The sequence below is a fragment of the Aulostomus chinensis genome, chromosome 7 (genome assembly GCF_037954235.1).
Source record: "Aulostomus chinensis isolate RoL2024-O1b breed Wild chromosome 7, RoL_Achi_v1.0, whole genome shotgun sequence".
Classification (NCBI taxonomy): domain Eukaryota; kingdom Metazoa; phylum Chordata; class Actinopteri; order Syngnathiformes; family Aulostomidae; genus Aulostomus; species Aulostomus chinensis.
Window position 1 is genome coordinate 24,525,397 of NC_141326.1, and position 21,254 is coordinate 24,546,650.

Below are 21,254 nucleotides of genomic sequence, written 5' to 3' on the forward strand. Positions count from 1 at the left end.
CCAATTTAGACCTTTTTGCATGAAATGAGCTGAGTCTAACCTGCCTAATGTTCCCACACATTACACTGTAAACTGTATTGATTTTTTTAAAAATATTTTTTGGGGGCTTGCCTAGCTCATTGTCTGTGAGTGAAAGTAAGAGCATAGCTAAGATAAGAGATGGGCTTATTCACGTTATTGCATCAGTCAAGATTGGCATCCTGTCTTTCGTAAATTTATAAAATGGAGGTACGCACATCTGGATGTAGTACTCCTCTGAATGTGTTCTTTGCTTGTTTTTTGGGTCATCATTTATCTGATCTGTTGCCGGTGACAAGCGTACAAACCTCTGACGAATGGACCGAGTGTTTTTGCTAAAAGTAGTTCTGTCATGCTTTCACAACAGTGTTTATTCAATGATGTACTTCAACAGGGCCTTTGTAATCAGGGATGTTATTTGTCGATGCCCTCTGTGACAATTTACAGTATGTAATAGAACATAGAGCTGAGGATACTTGCTAAGGCATAAGCCAAAGCAGTGAGGAACATTGGTTTTAAATGTACATGTAAGAGAATACAGTGACGAGAATTAACAGGATAAATAGATCGTAACCATAAAAAATGTGTAAAATCAACACCATGCATCAGTTAAAAACACTAAAGTAGAAAACAACTGTACAATTTATCAGGATTTTTGTACACTTTTTTTGCAAATTTAGAACACAATGAAAAAAAACCTATTTCAACATGTCTTATTTATATTTGTTGATTGGCAATTTGTTGCTTATGTATATTGATAGACTTCTACATATTCAGATCCCCCATAATTTGTTAAAAAATCTCTGAATCGTGTTTAAAAAACAAAAAAGGAAAAAAAAATCCTTGCAAAACCTGTGAAAAAAGATGGAGTTTTTTTTGTTTGACTTTATTTTATTTTAATAATGCCCTTTTAGGTCATGTGTTAGATTCGTCTGTTGTTGTGATAAATTATCCTTTACTGATTGGCAAAAGGTAAAGAGAGGGTCCAGCTTTCTTGTTAATGAATTGAATCGATTCCCGGGGGGATCGCACAAGACTAGCAGGGATGAACACCAGTGGCTTTGTGTCTTCAAATCAGCCAGGAGCTACAGTGAAAGGAGTCGGCCATGGTTTGTATAAATGTGTGGCGTTGCTCAGACATATGATCAGATTTGTTCGGTTTTTCGAAATGATGCCCCCCTCATCAATACAGCAGCCTGCCTGGATGGAGCCGATGGCGGGCGCCAAGAGCTGAGCATGTGAGCTGCATGCAGAGAGAAAGAGAGAGAGAGAGAGAGAGAAAAAGAGAGCGAGAGAGAGGGAGGGTGAGAGAGAAACAGGCTAGTGATAGACATGCTGAAAACGTGAGGGGGGGGTGGAACAGAGAGGAAGAGTTTACTTTTGTCTGGCAACCAATAGAAACAGGAAAGCCAGTGATGGAGAAAGTGAGTAAGGGAAGAAGAGAGGGAATTAGAGGATGCCACGGCACAGCAGAAGGCAGGAAATGAGGGTTAGCAAAAACTGCTGTGTTGGACACAAGAGGGAGAGCACATCGTCGCTCAGTGGCAGGCAAATGTCAAGGCAGAGTGAACCACGTAAAATCAGAATTTATAAAACAAAAATTTCAAGACCTTGTCTTGGTAGGTTGTTAATTATCCACAGTCATGACTATTGAAATGTGTCAGTACTTGTATTTGTTACAGATACTGTCATGTTATTATTGTGTTTAGAATAGAGTGTGCTTGTTGTTATATGTAAATGTGGCTGCACAGTGAATCCATAGTGAATGGAAATAGCAATATGGCCTACTGCGATATTTGTTAAAGGCCAATTGTGTGTCAAAATACCACTAAATGAAATAATATTTCAAACAATTTTTATTATGTTTTCAGAGAAATACAAAAAGGAAGAAAGGAAAAAAGAGAAAAAAGAAACAGCAGGCAGCTCTAATTAGTAGGTGTGTGTGAGTGTGCGCGTGTGTGTAGATGTATGTGTTTGTGTATATTCTCAGTCATCCAGGTCATTGTAATTCTCCAAAAATAATCAATACAGGCAACTGGACTCACATCTTGTAAGTGAAGACGTTTCTCCTCTGATGCAAGAAGCTTCTTCAGTTCTGAACTTCTTCAGGCGAAACGTCGTCACTTCCAAGAGGTGAGTCCAGTTGCCTGTATTGATTATTTTTGGAGTGTGTAGATGTACATGTATGTAGTGAATCTGAGTTTATATCACCTGTACCATCGAAGACCCTCATGTATTGGTTTTTGATGGTGGTTAATATGCCACAGTGTTTACATTTTTGACAGACATTTCATTGTGTCCATGTGGGATGAATCACTTGAGTGACACGAGACGCAGGAATAAAACCTTCATTCACTCATTCACCAGTCAGACCAAGAAACCGCTCTGGAACAGGACAGGGAGCAAAGGAAGAGATGTGCTTTTGAAGTTCAGAGTCAAGGTCATCAAGGAGACATCCACTCCTACCTCCTGTCATATCAGGAATGGGAGGTGAAACTAATTTGGAGTGAGCCAGCAGAGCCAGATTAAAGTGGCAAATGAGCAAAATTAATCACCTGCTGCCTACCAAAGCCTGTATAATTGCTTGGAAAATTGTGAGGACGACTGCAGAAACCTACTGAAATCCCAATGTTGAATGGACATGTAAAGTTTTTTGTTTGTGTCATGGAAAAGACCTGGCATATGTACAGTAGACATAGACAATAAGGCTGGAACATCGAATAAATCATGATACAATTCTATCATGACAAGTTGTCTAATGATGTTATCATTGAAATGATTATTTAACATTTGATATATGACAAGATAATATGTTTAATTGAAGAAGAAAAATTGCCACAAAAAGGCAACAAAAATTAAATTATGTATCAATCAGCATCATCATGGAAGTTTCAGAGAGTCTGACAACTGAGACAAAGGGAACAAAGTTGACTTTTTGCCTCTTTAATTTACAAAACTTGTCAAAATGGGGAAATCAGATTACATCTGCGGTTTAATGAAATCGCATTATTTGTATTGCAAAAGGACATTTTGGGATATATTACATGCAGTACAATTAAATAATTACTATTTTTTAATCTAATTTATTTCATGGTTGTAATTAATTATTCTAAATTGATTGTAACTTAAAATTTTTGGCATTGTCAAACCTTTTAAATATTACAATGTGTCTTCTTTTTCAAATTCCTGCTAGAGTAGACACAACAAAGTTGGACTTCAGCCATCCACTCATAATTCACAGCTCTTCATTTACAAGCTAAATCAATGCTGGGGTCAAGGGTCAAGGTTTCAAAAATTGCGTGAATTTTTTTGGATGCCTTATTTTAATTTTTTTGGGGTTATTTAGCTAACTTGAGTTATGGAGTCTTAATAACTTCTGTTTAAATAAATAAAACATTTTAACGAACCAACTGGAGGAACTCATGATGAGCATTTTTGACTAATTTATGAATGGACCAATGAATCTCCAAATTAGTATGAAATGAAAATATCTCATTAGCAACTTTAGTGTCTGTTATAATTCTAATTTGTCTGGATTGATTTGCAATAATAAAGCAAATGGCAAGATTTTGGATACTGATAGATGTGGTCTGCTTGAATGCCAGATGGATAGACTTCACCATTGACAGATAATTCATTGTTTCACGCTGCAATATGATATCAGTTGCTTCCTCTGTGGTGTCTGAGTGGAAATGAATTTCTTCCCAGTGGCCTCAGTGCCAATAGTATTGCTGCCTGGCTGGCTGAGTACTAATTGAATATAGAAGTAGGCCACTGTACTGGGTGTTAAAGTCGGAACTCCGAAAGAGGCGCTCTCAATTTAAACTCACCTTTCAATAACCATCAGTAATGTGTGCTGGATTTGTGAACCCTAAGGTTGTCTCTGGACCTCGCAACGGGGATAAAGTTGATGGTTTATAGCTCTGCTGGTCTCGGCTTCAAACTTTCCAGTACCAACCTGCTTCTCATATCTGCTCATCTAGTGGTTTCTTGTTCTCAGGGTGGATTTTTTTCCTCCTTCTTAAAGTCGACGTTTGTCTGACCCGGTGAGTTTGACCTTGTTAAGGATTTTCCAGCTGCTTTCCCCAGAGCTGGAGCCAAGAGATCACAAGATCCTCGCAAATCTACCACGTCCATCGCATTGAATGAGACGGAACAGGAGTGCATTAATAGGAGGGATTCCTGTGATTAACGGTGTGTGGTCCGAAAAGGATTTGTTTAGTAGAGACACAAGAAACAAGGATTCCTTTGTCTTATGTAATGTTTCTGTAACGTGGTCCAGTCCGACAGTTGCAGGCCAGTGGGTCATCACAGGGGGAGGAAGGGAAGACATTACTAGGGCATGTAATTCTGTGGGGGCAGGAGCTTATCACTGTCAGGGAGGTCTCTGCACAGTTGACCTCCACTGCCACCTTGTGGAATACCAGGAACAATGTGATTATGTATTAAAATTTATAATCAATGTTCTATCCAGTTTTCAAACAATTGCTGAATTGATTATCCTAAAAAAAACAAAAAACCTAACACACCATTTTTGACCTGTTGGACTTTATTTCAGACATGGTGCTGACAGATGCAGATGAGTCCACAATAAATAAAGCATTTGACAAGACAATGATTTATATAATGTATTTTGCTAGTAACTGACCCACTTGTTTTAAACTGAGACCTGACAGAAGACAAATATAGATGCAGAAGATCATTATATTTTTAACTTTTCATACTGTGAATGTAACACACACTCACACACACTCCATCGGTGTGTTTGTTAATGAGTGAATGTGGGAACATTGTGAAGCGGCCAGAGTACTGCTAGGGTAGAACAGCACTATATAAATGCAGTCCATTTACCATTTATTATATGGAGATGGTAAAACATGTATACTTGCTCTTGTACTATACAGTAATACACCCCAAAGCACAGTCCTGTGCAAGTATTTACTTGGGGCATCAGTTCACAGTACATGTGATAGAATTTGAAGCCATGTGTGTATTTTTAGTACACATGTTGATGTTGCACCAGATTCCCTGACTAATCATAAAAGCAGACAGTCTTTTGAATTCTTTGGATGTCATTTGGCTCACTCAACTCTGACATCTTGTGTGTTGTGTGTATGCTGGAAAATGTTGCAACTCTTTTTAAGAACCATGTTGTCTGCTGGGAGGTTTTGCTGGTTTCACTAATGTGATATAAATGGATTGTCTTAGATATTTTGGTACTCTGTCCCCCCCCCCCCCCCCCCCCCAAAAAAAAAATTGGTCTCAATTTTAGGATGAAATATTTCATTTACTAGCTTTGCATTCTATGCTGGAGAGAAATAAAGCTTGTGTGTTTGCATTGTGATTCAGATCCACACCAAAATTGAACGTGGCCTCTTTTAACCCACCCTCTGCCCCTTCTACTAAGCTTCCTGAAAATCAGGAACAGACAGAAATTCCCTGAAAACCAAACCTCCTTAGAAGAGGTAATTAACCATTCATGAATGGTGGATTAATTGATAATTATGTGCTGCCCTAATCACATAATGGCCAAAAACAGCCGAGCATTAGGAGGAGAGCTTGGATAATAATGTCGGGACTGTGTGTATCACTACCATTCAGACAATTTCCCTGTTTAAAACAGTAAATGTTAAACCAGAGGCTTATGGAAAATGCAGATGTAGCTTCTCTGAAAGAAAACTGTATAAGCTCCAAGATGATGAGCCAAGATGCTTCTCACGTCAGAGTGTAATACATTTAATCTTTTTGCCCCATTTGCCCCCCAATTATCACAGATAATATGATGAATGCAGACGCTGGTACAGCAGGGAAGAATCAATACTCATTCCTATCGTATTGGATTGCTTGTGTTGGCTGAAATATCCCCTCCTCATGTTTGCAGTCTCACCACAAGGTATTTGTTTGTCTTGCACTCTCTGCAGCACACTAACCCAGATCTCTTGAGAGCGTGTATATGTGTGTCCTTCACAGTGCATTCATCAGCTGCATTCTATCAAGGCTGCCGAGGCCATTGTAAACACTGAGTAATTGGCTTCGCTAAGCAGTCTGCCGTCCTCATTTACTGTGGTGTCTCAAAAATTTCTCTTGTTTTATCTAAGGGTAGTCCTGAATAAAAACTGGGGTCATCTACAATTAAGTCAAATAAACCAAACCATTCGTAGATGTATACTATATGTGAGTGTTAAAGTTCCCTCCTGAATGTGAGCAATAAGCTACCTTTATGAAGTTACTTATTCCAAATCACAGCTATTTGTGGAACTAGCTTTTATGAGGATTTGTCTCTCTGCCTAGGTATTAACAGCACTACAGTTGTTATAGTCATTAAAAAAAAGAAACATCCAAACATAATTGTGTTAATCAGAATTGTTTACATTTTCTTGAACATTTAACATGTGAAATGAATCGTAATCATAATCAACAGACTGAGTTTAAACTGTTAAACTCCTCACTGGAGGGGGGGGGATGGGCGGCCAACAGAAGGACTGTAGGAGAGGGCTGAGCACCATTGACTTGCCCCGATAACAACCGGACACTCATGTGCAATATAAGAGACTGTATATTATTATTATTATTATTATTATTATTACTGCTGCTATTATTATTATTATTATTATTATTATTATAACTATTGTTATATTTTTATTATATTATATCATCATCATCATTATTATATTATATCATCATCATTATTATTGTTATAATTATTATTATTGTTATAATAACAATTAAGAACAATTAATATTATGATTATTCCTGTCACTATGCACATATACATAACCATCCAGGTACACACAGGCACACGCACATGTATATATGCATATATATATATATATATATATATATATATATATATATATATATATATAGTCTTTGTTTTCTCTTCTTTGCTATTTTTCGCTAAGGTTTCATTTATAGTCTATTCTATGGTAACAGTGGTGTGAATGAATGTTGAGGAGAGTGCAATTTCCCTGGCGGAACGTCCAAAAGGGATTAATAAAATAGTCTGTCTGTCTGTCTAATAAAGTTTAATTGGAGAAGGAATACTTTCAATTGGCTGAAGTAGAATCAAATCTGCAAGATGTATTACTGTTGGAGGTATGACTGAGAAACCATAGACCTTTATCACTCTGGTAAGTGAAATCTTTAATAATTCTTTTTTTTATTATACCTTTTTACAATTTTTACTGTTCTCCTAGTCTGCATTCTTTTTAGGATGCAGTTATTTGAACCTAAGAACTGTAGTTTTGTATTTGGTCCTGAAAATAACTCTCCATCTCAGTTCATTCTGTTCACACGGCTTGAATGAATTTGAGTGATTTATATCCTCCAGCCTGCTGACATAACAGGTCTGGCTCCTCTCTAATGCTGCAGGGCTCTTGTCCCTGTTACACTGGAAACGCAGGCCACGAATTGTTGTACAGCTAAGACTATTTTCCTTGCTCGCCAGCCTTTATGGGAGCTGGAAAAAAACACCCTATTATTTTTCTGTTTATCCCTGTTTTGCCTCCCTCATTGTGGCTTTTTACCTCTCTCCAGTGCCCTGTATGGTATGACGAATCCCTTGTATTTAGAGAACAGTGCATTGTGTGTCATGTGAGTGTAATTCTAATTCTCTCCATTAGAGGGTAGCCATACCGTTGTTGTCATTCTTGTGGCGGCAGCATTCTTATGTCTGCTGTCCCTTCTTTTTGGAAATGACTGGATGCTTTAGGTCTGGCCTGATGTCTATGGATTGAAATGAAAAGGCTGTGATACAGGATGAACTCAAGGCTTGCTCTGTGTTTGTAAGTTGGTCTTAAACACAAATGCAGTTTTCTTTAAAACTTCTGTGCACGTCTGTGAAGATAAACATTTAGAGAAGAACCTGCTGATTTTGTTTTTTTGTTGCTAAGCCGGTTTTACCGTAAGTTGAGGGTCAAATACGTTTGACCACTCATTGTTCAAGTAAAAAAATATGACCATTCATTCATGTGGAAATAAGAATGAGTAGATTTGATTTGCACACAACTACAAAAGCTTTCTTGAAGTATAATTCACTACTTGATTGCTAACTGATTGACATAATCACAGGAATTATAAATTGAATTGATACAATAACGTAATAGTTACACTGCTGATCGTCAGTTCACTCCTTATATTATTGAGTATACTCATCAGAAGTAATGATGTGAAGTTAGGATACTTCACTTAAAAATTATAATCTGTTTATCCGTTATTGACCCTTGGATGTCTTACATTCTCTTAAGATTTTTTTTCCTCCTGCATGACGTCCAGCAGAATTGAGAATTTAGAAATGTCTTGAAACTTCAATCACACTGCCCAGAATGACGCAAGTTTTTTTTTTTCATCACCATGCACATGCGTGAGTTAAGTTAAAATCCCTCCTCCAGGCTCATTCATTTGCCAGGACTCGACTGCTGGATGTTTGCATGATGTGCAGCCGAGCCTGTATGTAGACATCTTGCAAAAAGTCATTGAAAAACAAATGATCATTTTTGGGTGGAGGATATCTTTTGATTAAGTCACATCAGAAAACTTCAATCCTCCTTTTGTAAAATGTCAGTCAGTCTCTTAGACTCCATTAAAAATGTTCCCACAGACTTCAGCGCCCTGCCTTGTCCTCCATCAATGAGGTGAAAGGGCATTAACGAACATAATGTCGGCCATTTTGTGGGTGATCTTGGTGTTAAGTGTTGTCCATCCTCATGTGTGATAGAATCCATTTAAACATGTCAGCCTAGTGAAGCAGCTGCCTCGTGCAAAGTCAGAGTGCAGAAGGTTAGAGGTCACTCGTTCATCAATTAACCACACACCACTTAGCTAATGAGCTCTCATTCACACTTCACACTCAGTGAAGACCAGGTGGAGAACGATTACCGGGTCATAATCTCACTGGTTTTTGATATATGTACTTAAGCTAAACTGGATATCCCCCACCCCCTTCCCTTCAGGCTTCATTCTCCTCCCCCACTTACAGCACATAATACACAAGCACACTCTTAACTTTAAGCTGCAAAGTGCACTCGTTCAAACATATTGCTGTAGAGTGCTTTCCCCGGGGTGATGAGGCACAGAAAGTGCAAGCTGCTTACCTGAATGTCTGAATGAACTGCAAGCTCTTCTCTCAGTACGAAAGTATATTGATGGGATGAGCAGAGGCGGGGATTGGACTACTTTGTAGCGATGTAATTCATGACACACTGACATGTTGCAGTAGGACTGGTGCTGTAGTGCATGCTGGCTTGGTATTTAATGTAACATTTTAATGGAACACAACCATCATTATTTATTTCAATGAGTCTTTTATGTTTGGAGCTGTGAAAATGGAAATAGCCAGTAGACGACAATGTTAAATATTTGTTATTTGTGAAAATGAAACAAACATGTTGCATCTGAGAATCGTTTTTTTTTTCACTACCAGAAAATGAGTATGAAAAAAATTAATACTAGTGTGCTAGTGTAAGATACTTGTGTGCATTGTGAATGGAACCTTCTGGTGATTTGATTTTGTAGTTACGTAGGTGTAGAGATCCCAGTATCAGAAGGGCCTCTGATGCTGGTGGATCACTCATCAAGTCTGTGCACTGATTTGATACCACATTAATTTATAGCCCTGAAACAGGATCCTGCTACTTTCCAGGTGGCTCAGTTGTCTCCGAGTTACAGTGATTGATAACATTGCCAGGCAGAGCCAACAAAATGTTAGCAGCATGCCGATATTTTACATTGGAATATGCCACTAATAAAATGGCAATGTTTTAGTATCAAGGCTGTAGTTTGAATGGGCAACTGTCAAACTAAAACAAACTTCTGTGGTTCCATTCTCAGTTTGTTTGTGTTATACAGGTTTAACCAGAAAATAGTCATACAACATAATGCAATCATATCAGATAGCCTTTGTCAAATCACAGTATTTTCAATACTCACTTAAGTTACCCAGCAAGAGCCTTTCATTATTGAAAGTAGGTTTACATGTAAGTCATGAATATGAGTCGTTTCCATCTTGCTCTCCTGTTGTCCAGTTCCACATGAGTGAAGCCTAGCCGAGTTACTTAAGTAATGTCACTTGAGTCACAACAATCCAATTAAATGGCCTTGACTAGAACTGTGCATGTAAACCCCTTAACCTACTGACTGTGACAAGTAAACTGACTTAGAGATGTAAATTTGGATGACTATGATGTTTCCTCAGAATTTTTTTTTTTTTGTCAACATCAAATTTAGAGTTTCATTTTCCTGAAATAAAAAATATAAATACTCTCAATTTTGTCCCAAGTATTTTTCCAGGAAGAAATATGCCTTAAGTATAGTCAGTACAACAGAACCTTGCACAACCTTGTGTTTTGCTGTGTGTGTGTGTGTGTGTGTGTGTGTGTGTGTGTGTGTGTGTGTGTGTGTGTGTGTGTGTGTGTGTGTGTTATGTCATGTCATGTCCATGGGCTATCTTAGGGCTATCAGCAGTTTGAACCGTAGTCCCTAGCTGGTATGCTCCATATGGAAGTCCGTAGCAAAGACAATGAGAAGCTCTAAGGCAGACCTGAGGTTATCAGTATGTCAGTCAATCTGGGCACTGACTGTGCAACACATTGACACTCAACACACGCAATTTCACAGGAGCACTTGGTGTGTATTTCCACTAGAGGACAGTGTTTTCTCTGCAGATGGTGGCAACAGAGCTGCTAACATTAAGGTGCACACACACACACATACACACACACACACACACACACACACACACACAAACACACAATTGTGTTGCACATGCATTTGCCAATTTGTGTGCATGATGATTTTTGTGTCTAGCTTAATTTGTGTGTTTGAGTATCCTGGAGCAATATGTAAAAGGACTTTTGTGTGTGTGTGTGTGTGTGCATGTGTGTGTGTGTGTGTGTGTGTGTGTGTGTCTGTGGTCTATGTGTTTGTGTGAGTGTATGTTTGCATACATAAACCCCTTCTCTATCCCCAGCATCCACCAGGCAGTATGGAGAAGTAGGCCGCTTAAAGATAGCTCCCGGCAGCCTCAATACCGGCTCCGAAAATATATCTGCTCATGAGAGTCATCATCTCCCTCCCTCCCCCTGTCTTTCTTCTTCTTCTGCTCCTTCTCCTTTTGAAAGTAGAACAAGAATCATCCTTTGAATTAGCAAAATGGTAGCCTGGGTGAATATCTGGAGGTGTGGATGTGGGAAGGGCTTGTATGTTTGCAAGCATGCGAAGATGTATCCTTCACGTAAATGAGATATTTCATTTTTAGAGGGTACTTTAGTGCCATTTAGATGCTCATAGAAAGCTGACATCAGGATTGTACTACTTCACTCATCGAATATAGGGGATTAAGTGCCATAGGTCTTGCAGTTACAGTTATATATATATCATTTTTGACAAGTTTTTAGCAGTCTGTTTAGGCACAGTTTGATGTTTTTTGTTAAAAAGAGCATTCTTAACAAAAACAGCACCCAGCACCTGTGACATGAAACCAACAGCGAGCTCCCACTGCAGCTGTACATTACACTCAAATATCAATCCATGTATCAATCCACATATCTGTGAAAACAGCCGGGAAACAGCATTAAACTGTGTCAAAACAGCACAAAACAAAAGTGAACCTCAAAAAGCTTTTTCCTTTCAGTAGCCTCCGACATGACTCCCTTGAGCCGCAGTCCCATATCTATCTTTCAATCAATCCATCCATCCACTGCCAAACAAAAATAAATGCATGTTCCCACCATAGTGGATCCTCTGGTGCTTGGAGGGAGGAGCTGGTCTCTCAGAGGCAGGGCAGTAGGAGCTGGTTGCATTGCCACAAGTTGATCAGTCTTTGTGGATCTGGCGTTGAACTTGATGATATTCAGTTGAGGGAGAGCAGACTCTCACAAGTACGATGTTCTTGAAGTGGTGTTTTTCTTCTTCAGTTATGCAGGTATCACATGCACATGAATTGTCCTGCAATATATTGATTATTTATTGTTGACTGTACAGTGTATCATGGGTTACCACTTGTACTTGGAGTCATCAAAAACCATGAAAATTGTTACAAGCTTTGTATAATTAGAATTCATTGCAGAGTTGTTGTATTGGATTCCATTACATCAATACACAGTTTTACCTTCCTGGCCAGTGAGTGTGTGTGTCACCTATGACCCCTATGACCTGACCTCACTAGAGAAATGCTTACATAAATGCTTTTGACTAGGATGAGCAAGGAAAATAAAGAACATGCTTCAAACTGATGCATAAAATGCAACATGCAAGCTTGGTGGTCAGCCCTTAAGCTTCATGGCATTTAAATCTTTATTACAACATTCAGAGCATGTTATTTATTCGAGCACTTGGTTTTTATAAATTCATTGTTTTATATATAAAATATCATAAAATGGAAATTTAATAACCTAAGCTTGTTTTGTTTAAGAAACATTCAAAGTCCAATGATGTCTAAAAACTCACATGTCAGGAACATGAACTACAAAATACTTGACAGTTTGTTTCGGTAATTTTAAGTTATTTTAATATGGATCACAACCAATGCTGATAAAATGTCTGTCTGCTGTCTTACACAGCAATTGATCAATGATTGTTTTAGCTCTGAAAACTCACCCTTCACAAGCCACTTGGGATTTGGAATTGCTGGAGAAATAACTAAACTGGCATTCTTATGTAAATGTGAGGGGATGTTGACATCGTTGATGATTGTTATTCTCAAATATGAAATTGTCTTGGCCCTGACGTATTTTGTTTTTAGTCGAGGTTTTTCTTTTTGCAACCCAGTGACATGTAGGATGTGCCGGTTTATGTGCATTTGTTTGTCTCATTTAGGAACTGGTGATCTGCCATGTTATTTGCCAACATTGGCTCCAGTGTGTGCATCAGTTTCCGCCCCCTTCCCCCACCTCATGTGACCCCAAATTGTGATTATGGAAAGCGAATGAATGGTGCGCCCTCTCATACTAGCTCACTGTTCCTCTGCTGTCTGTGGCTAAGATCCGGTGTACTTTACTCCCTGCTGGCCCACATCCACAGAGAACGAGGACAATAGTTTGGCTCAGAGACGTGTGTGCCTAATGTAGTCCTTTTATGTGGGAAAGTGGAACTCTGGAGTTTATAGGAAAAAAAAAAGAGATCTTCAGCCTCTCCTCTGTTAGGATGTCTCTGTCAGAATTTTTTGTTGTAGTGGTTTTAGTGTCTTGGTTGAAAAAAACAAACAATTCAAAAATATTAGACTGAAGAGAACTATTTGTAAAATTTTCAGATAATAATAAAAGCAAAGATTAAAAAAGTTGTAATTTGCAGCCCTAGATCTTGTGATTGTTACCATGTTCTTGTTTTGCAAAGCTTCAATGTTCTGTCATAACTGCAATTTAAAACACATTCAAATTTTGTCATTCTTACTCAGTGGCCTTCTCATGAGGTACACCTTTAAAGTGTAATACAACAAAATACAACAGCTCTTTCATTAATCCTTTCTTTTTATGGTTAACACTGTCAGAAAGATGCATGTTTACCAGTGAAGTTGCTGTGGGTGATGGTGTTGTACCGGGATACATTTTGGGGGTGAAAAATTAAAATTCAAAATCATATCACAACATTTATTTCTATGTTTAGCAGGATAAGAAAAGCGCATTGAAACACTTTTTGACCACAAACCACATCCTTGTCTTTAGAGTTGTGCAAACATTAACACTGACCCAAAAAGAGTAGCAATTAATCCTGACCATCATGAAATGAAGTAAGCTGAAATGAAAACACAGGGATATGTTGTGTCATGTGTTAGCGAAATAATTAGAATTGCAAATAAAAAGATTCCAGTGAAAATTAAAACAGCAATCGATGTCTAAACAGAGCTGTATTATTTCTGAAAAGGCAAATTTTTATGGCAGAGAAGATGTGTTAGATCACGTAAGACTAGTTATCAGATGACCTGAGAGTGTGATACATGTTGCTTATGTAGTATTGTACTTAGCTTGTATCTCATTATCGATTTAATCACACTCATCATTGTAGCGTCGTGTACATTGCGTTACAGGGAAACAGCATTAGTACTTGGAATAAAAATGCTTTGTGTTCATTCATTCAATAAATAAATTAAAAATAAGGGTAACTCTCCAGACTGGTGCAAAATATTACTCAATGACACGAAACAGCCCCGCTTATTCATCTGCAACATTGCCTGAAATGACCTAAAACACACAGATATCCACATGAATAAATCAAGAACTCCACTGCTGTATACATCACCTGATGTTACCTCCTTCTATGAAGAAGTCATTTTAAGTCACCTTAAAAGAGTTATGAGGATGTCATTCAGCCTTCATTTGAACAGTCATATTTTAGAGGAGGAGACTGTCATCATCTATACATATTCCCTCTCTTCTTGAGGAGCAGGAGCATTAACCTTAGGATGCCTCTTTATAAACCCGCTTTGCCTTTTCACATACACACACATGCATATACTTGCACATCTATGCATCTGCACACACACGCACATGCACACACACACACACACACACACACACACAAATATTGAGGTCAGACTGGGAGATAGAGACAGACCCCCCATCATGTCACACCCTCTGGCTACCTCTCTGTGAGCTGTTCACTCATGTAGAAGCAGACCCATCTGCCCAGAGATGGCGAGAAAATAGAGATGGACGGTGATGGAGGAGGCAAATACACACATATGCGCACACATATTGAGCATCTAAAGGTGGAAATGGGGTATAGAGAAAAGGAGGGAGGATGCCAGATAGAGAGGAGAGGAGGGGCAGAGCAAGGCAGATCTGTTGCCCTGAGATACAGGATGTCGTAATAAGGCAATTGGGAGAGAAAAGCTGTGAGAGAGAGAGGAGGAGGGGCTTATTCAGATGGGAATGAAGGGGGGGTTGAGAGTGTGCCTCAAGGAGAAATGCATTCAATTTCATGTTGCTGTCACAAGCCGACACCCCTGTGCATTTGCAGAGGGTGGAATGTTCCGCCTGGCTCTTGGCTCTGTTGTTGTGCAGAGCTGCAGAAGGCCTGATCAAGCCAGCCAGACTGAGAGAGGGATAGAGAGAGAGGACAGGGAGAGAAACAGAGGCAGACACACTGGATTGAGAGCTTGTATATTTAGTTCATCGCTCAGTTCAACCAGCGACAGCAGAGAGGACGCAGACAAGGGGAGGTGGAAGACAAAAAAGGAGCTTCAGTGAAGGCGGGTGAAAGTGAAAGAGGCAAGGTGAAGGAGGAGAAGGAAGGAAGGAAAGGGAGGGAGGAAGGAGGCAGGGGCATGAGGAGGGGCGACTGACTGACATTGCTGGTCTCACTTTCAGCTCAGACACACACACAGACAGGCAAACACACAGATTCAGACAGATTGTGCACTGTATGGTTGCTGCTCTTTTTATCCTTTGCAAAGCCTCCATCCTTTCTTCTCCTCTGAGAAAGAGGACAGGAGAGCCAAAGAGAGGAGGAAGGAGGAGGAGGAGGGGAGACAGTAACCCTCTCCTCTCCTTTACTCAGACACACAGCAGCGAGATAGGGAGAGAAGAGTAAAAAAAAGAGAAAGCAGCTTTCTGTTCAATTTCGCCGTCTCCTGTGGTCCCTCGGCCAGCGAGCGGCTAACAGGCACCGCTCATGTCAGTGAACTCGGAGAAATCCTCGTCCCCCGAAAGGTAACACCTCCTCCTTCCTTTTTCCTTATCCTTCATTCCTAAATGTCTGAGAGCATGTCCATCTAACTGTCTGTCTGACATGTCGTACTGAGCCCCTCTAATCTGTTCTTAGTCCCCTCTACACCTGCATGTTTTGTGTTGTCTTTCTTTCTGTTTGTGTCGATGTACCCCGTGCTGGTGTCTTCTATTGTCTGGGTCACAGCAATCTGACTGTAGTCAGGAAAAAAATGCAGTGGATGAGTGTTGCACAGTGCTGTAACGTTTCATATGGCTACTGAAGCAGAACATCATCACATACCCACACATCATGCGCACACACACACACACACACACACACACACACACACACAAAAGCCGTCTCAATGCTTTGTCTCTCTACAGACACACTGCTGGTGGCTTTTGCATCTCACGCGACAACAATAACAGGAACACACCATTTCACACACACACATACTGTCTCTTCATTGCTCTGGAGCTTACACAGCAAGAGTGTCAACACACGTCAACATAAACACAGCCAGCAGCAGCAGCAGCAGCAGCAGCAGCAGTGCATCTCGGCAGCGATGCAAGACAACAGCTCGCCACATGACGCACCTCGATGCATAGCATTACTGAACAAGGGCACCTCTGAGCAGCTCACAACTTTCAAACCCCACATTTCTTTGGACTCTTGAATCATAATTTTAGCTTTTGTAAGGGAATTAATGCATCAAACGTGTATTTTTTGCAGTTTAAATGGCAAAATCACTAGAATTCATCAGTCACGTGGCACAGTTGGTACTATCGGACAAAGACATACAACCTCATTTCAAATTTTCATGATGGAATTTCTTATGATATGATGAGCAATTGTATCTATGCTTTGTTAATTTCACATTTATCTCAACCTCAGGGTACAAAAATGTTAATTGTTTGCACATATTTATTCCCAATTAAAGCCTTTATGATTCCAGACTTTTAGATCAAGGAAAGTCTGGGGTATTGTAGTGTCTTATTGTGTGGGGAGTTTTTCAGTTGTAAAACTAAGTCAATTGAGGATTGGAGAAAAACAAAAATAAGGAGGGGAAACATCTCAGACAACAAAGATGCTGGTCTTTGTAGTTTTCATTACAGTCTATGGTAGTGAATGTAAAAGCTAATGTTGTGACGTGTATGTGCGTACTCCGTGCATATCCATTCAGTCCGGAACAGACCAAGCCCACATTCCTCTTTCACAGTGTGGAAATGCGGAAAGAGCTCGATTTGATGGGTGCTGGAGGGTGAGAAGCAGGCAGACTGGATGACTCAGGTAGCCACTGATGCTGTGCCAAGTACGATCAGGAAGAGCTGCTGCCATCCACCGAGCCTTTGCCAGGCCCCAGACCGGCACAAGCACAGCGCAGTGGGTGCACAGATAAGCAGAAGTAAATGGGCACTAACAATATCAGGCATTTTACATGGACAGTTGGGCACAGAGGAGAGCAGTGTTACATTGGCAGTTTTGGATGGACCTCAATTGAGTTTTACTGTGGAGACGCTCTGGCAGTAGACATGCATCAAATGGAGAATGCATGGAGGTAAATAGTCACATAGATGTAGAAGGAGAGGGAGACCTGGACTGGTGAGATTTGTTGATTTGATTCGTCGGCTTGGTTTCCCATCCCTGTATTGTTTGGGTCACAGTAGTGTGAGTGTAATTAAGAGTAATGCAGCAGTTCATTGTTGTGTGTCAGGCAGCAACAAAGAGCTACAATCACACACACAATGGCTGCAACATCTCATATTTCAGCAGCACTGCATGCAACTGTCTCTTTCTTATCTCAGATCAACCAGTTTGGAAGTAGCTTATTCAGTATTATAACAAGTTGAGGTTTTATCCCCAGTATAAAACCATAAGTACTTAATAACACAACCCCGGTTCTCCAAGCTGTATTAGAATGCCACAATGGAACAATGCACCCTTGTGACTGTTACATGGACATCTGGGGTGTTGCCTTTTTTGCCTGACACCAAATGCAACACTCATTGGTTTTATATGAAGAAAGGCATGATTGAACAGCTCATTTGCAAATGTTTGAAGGGACAAGGGATATGTTTAGAAGATCAGACTTGATTAGATTTAAGAACTTGGTTTAATGCCTCTGTCACTAAACTTACAGTGCTGTCAAGACAGTAGTACACTGTATAGTCTTGATATTATTTACATTTTAATAGTAAATAAACAGTTCAAACAAATTCAAGATAAATCCAGCAAACAAAGTATATCCATCCATTTTCTGTCGCTTATCCTGTTAAGGGTCGTGGGGGGCTCTGGAGTCTATCCCTGCAGCCTTTGGGTGAGAGGTAGGGTTTACCCTGGACAGGGCCAACACATATAGACGGACAACCATTCACACTCACAGTCACACCTATGGTCAATTTAAAGTATCCAATTAACCTCGTCCCCTCTTGATATCTTTGGACTGTGGGAGGAAGCTGGAGTTCCTGGAGAGAACCCACGCAGGCACAAGGAGAACATGCAGACTCCACACAGAAAGATCCCGTGCTCCAGCCAGGGATCGAACCCAGAACCATCTTGCTGTGAGGTGACAGTGCTGACCACTGTACCACTGTGCTGCCCCAAGCAAAGTATAGATTAATCATTAATGTGAATATCAACTGTATTGTAGCAAATTTGAGTGATTTTGAAGACCTCATCTGAACTGTATAAATGTGGACTGTATAAAATGAGTACACGAATTTTCTACTCACGCATTGAAGGAACCAGTTTGGCATTATTGTTAGTTTCACTTTCTTACCTTTAAGATGTAAAATAATTTGAATTAGACTTAAAAATAACAATTTAGACCTTAAACTCGCTAGGGAAATGTTTATTTTGGTATTAAATGAAGTGAAATGTTCTTTTTGTAACAATTATGGTCTCCCCCTGCTGGCTACTTGACAGAATGCAGGTTTAAATCCAGTCTTCATTGGCTTCACTTCTTTTATATAGTCTATGACTCAAATCCTAAATTGGGCCTCTGTTTCCAGATATATCAACACCACCCTTCAGTCTACTAAACCATCTGGGCCCTAGGCACTACACACACATTCACAAGCTGCCCCGGAGTTTTTCATCTGGGTCAGAACAAACAGATTGATGGATGGATGGGCCGGAAAAGAGCATGAGACGGCTGTGACAAATTTCTCAGAGCATTTGCATTGGGAAGACGATCCTTGTTGTGTAACTTGGCACTTAAGGCATGGCTGAGATGGATGGGAGGACATGGAGCGTGTGAGTTTGGATGTGTGTGTTTTGACATCTTGTTGAATTTGAGCAGCTTAAAGCTTCTTCCTGTGGGGTGACAGCACGTCATTGTGGGTCATAACTGACGCTGCTGGAGTAGAGGGCTTAGGTCCTTTGAGGAGACTTTCTTAGAGGATTAATCAAAGGTTGAATAAATAAACACCCAAAAGGTCAAGAGTGTGCCGGCTTTGTTGCGAAGCTGGCTTATAGGTCTTGTAGGACTTTAGAGGGAAGAAGGTTGAGAGGCTGTGAGTAAACCTCACCATCTTTGATCTTGATGGTCGTGTGTGTGTTCTGTCAAGAAGTGGTTAAGCAATCTGTGTGCTCAGGGGAGAGTAGTAATCAGTGTTGAGCATGGAGTTGAAAATAGCACATACACTTCAGACTGTGAATGTCATAGATTGGAAAAAATGTGGTTATCTTTAGCAAAATAAGACATAGGTTTACTTTAAATTAGTGCATGATGCACATACATGTGTGTTTGAGTATCAGAATCAGTTTTATTGGCCAACTGTGTAAACACACAAGGAACTGGACACATTTTTTTGCTCCCCTTAAGCACATACACAGAATAGATTTATAACAATAGCAAGAATAATAAATGCTGAAGGATAAACAAATATCTAAAATTATGTACATTTGTATAGGCTATACATATTTAGAGAGGATCTGTGAGTCAGAGGTGAGGAAGGAGTAAAAGAGACAGACACAGAGAGAGTGGGGAAGATCCAGCACAAGTGATTAAAGGTATTAAAGGTAGCATCACATACAAGAGCCAGATTTATGGACTAAACATCATCCTCCATTAGCTGATGATAGATAACCAACACACACACACACACACACACACACACACACACACACACACACACACACACACATGAACACACCTCCAGCAGTTCACAACAGAACCTAAAATTTCCATCTCATCTCCTTTCATTTACCTGACACCAGTTGAAACAAGGCCACAGGATGATATATCCTCATACTCTGCCTCCTTCCTCTGTCAGCTTTTGTATCCTTGTGTGCTCCGTACTAGAGAAAGAGGGGCTACAACTGACAACCACTTGATCTTCTAATTATCGTCTTGATTAATTGCATAATCGTCTGGATTTCACACATCTATATTCAGCATGCAAGCATTCCGCAGCCTTGTTAATAGCACAAAGAATTGATTGCTGCAGATTAATTTTATGTCAATGAAGTAATCAATTATAATGTTATAATTGTTGTAGCTTTTGCAACAACATGGAAAAGGATTAAATGAAAGGAAATATCAAAGTGGAGAAAAGAAAACTAGAGCAGGGAGAACAAAAGATGCTGTGTGAAGTATTGGTATGCGTCCAGTTGTTTCAGTGATCCACGCTGCTGCAGCTGGCAACATCACATCCAGCTCTGGGCGGACGGGGTGGCAGCCATCACATTTACACAGTAAATAGCTTCAACTGGCTTATATGGCCTCCACCATCTTCTCCAGTCTGACCCACATCGCTACAGGCGCACACAGGGCACACAAACACACACACACACTTGCATGAGTGGCCCCAGCCATGCTACGGCATGACAATAGCTAATGAAGCGTGGCAGGGAGCTAGCTAGCAAACTAAGCAGCCTGCCCTAGCTGTCTGGCTCCAAGGCTGCCATTACACCCCCATTATCCTCACCTTTTCTCCAGCCCGGCTTCTCATGTCTGGGAAGAAACACATGATTGCCTTTACAATCTCCTCTGCCACCTCGTTTTCTTTTATTTGCCTCTAGTCCTCATTTTTGCAGAATACAGAAAGAGACAGCCTCATGTAGGCTGTCCCTTCTATTCCTCCAAGGCCTTTCCATGATGTAGCTTTTGCAAATAAAAAAGTGTGTGCGTAGTCAAAACTGACCTGAAATTTCCTGTCTCTTCAAACAAGCTCAACTGGAATGCATAGCATAAGTTTCTTGCTGTGTCAGCACTGATGAGCACTGATAATATCCACCCATCTCAATTAAATCCTACACAATTAATCAGTAATTGGAATCACTGAGTCAAACAGCCAGGAACAAGACACCTCACGAGTACTGTGTCGAAGGCGATCACCATGGCGATAGCCCCCAAGGAGTGGTCATGTGATCTGCCCTTGAGCACTGGATCTGCAGCAAGGGCCTCAGCAAAGTGGTGGTATCACCAGGCATGACTGTAAGGGTCAAAGGTCATGCTGGGGTATTGGGAATGCTGATGAGATGGATTAAAAATCCATAGAGTGCAGGATGATACTGTTATTGTGGAGGGGTGAAACTGAAGGGACTTTATAGGGAGTAAACAACGTCAGCGATGAAATAGCACAGTCATA

The 21,254-nt window shown here is 40.1% G+C and overlaps 1 protein-coding gene across 7 annotated transcripts in view; it reads left to right on the forward strand.

Moving 5' to 3' along the window:
* srpk2 (SRSF protein kinase 2) overlaps positions 1-21,254 on the forward strand; it is a 65,165-nt gene that overhangs the window by 4,184 nt on the left and 39,727 nt on the right. The window contains exon 1 of one of the 7 annotated variants that reach the window (XM_086209484.1): positions 15,021-15,662. The exons of the other annotated variants lie outside the window; for them this stretch is intronic. Within the exon in view, the coding sequence (XP_086065610.1) occupies positions 15,625-15,662 (38 nt within the window). The 5' untranslated portion in view covers positions 15,021-15,624. Of the gene's footprint in view, positions 1-15,020; positions 15,663-21,254 lie in introns of those variants that run through there. 7 annotated transcript variants of the gene reach the window in all.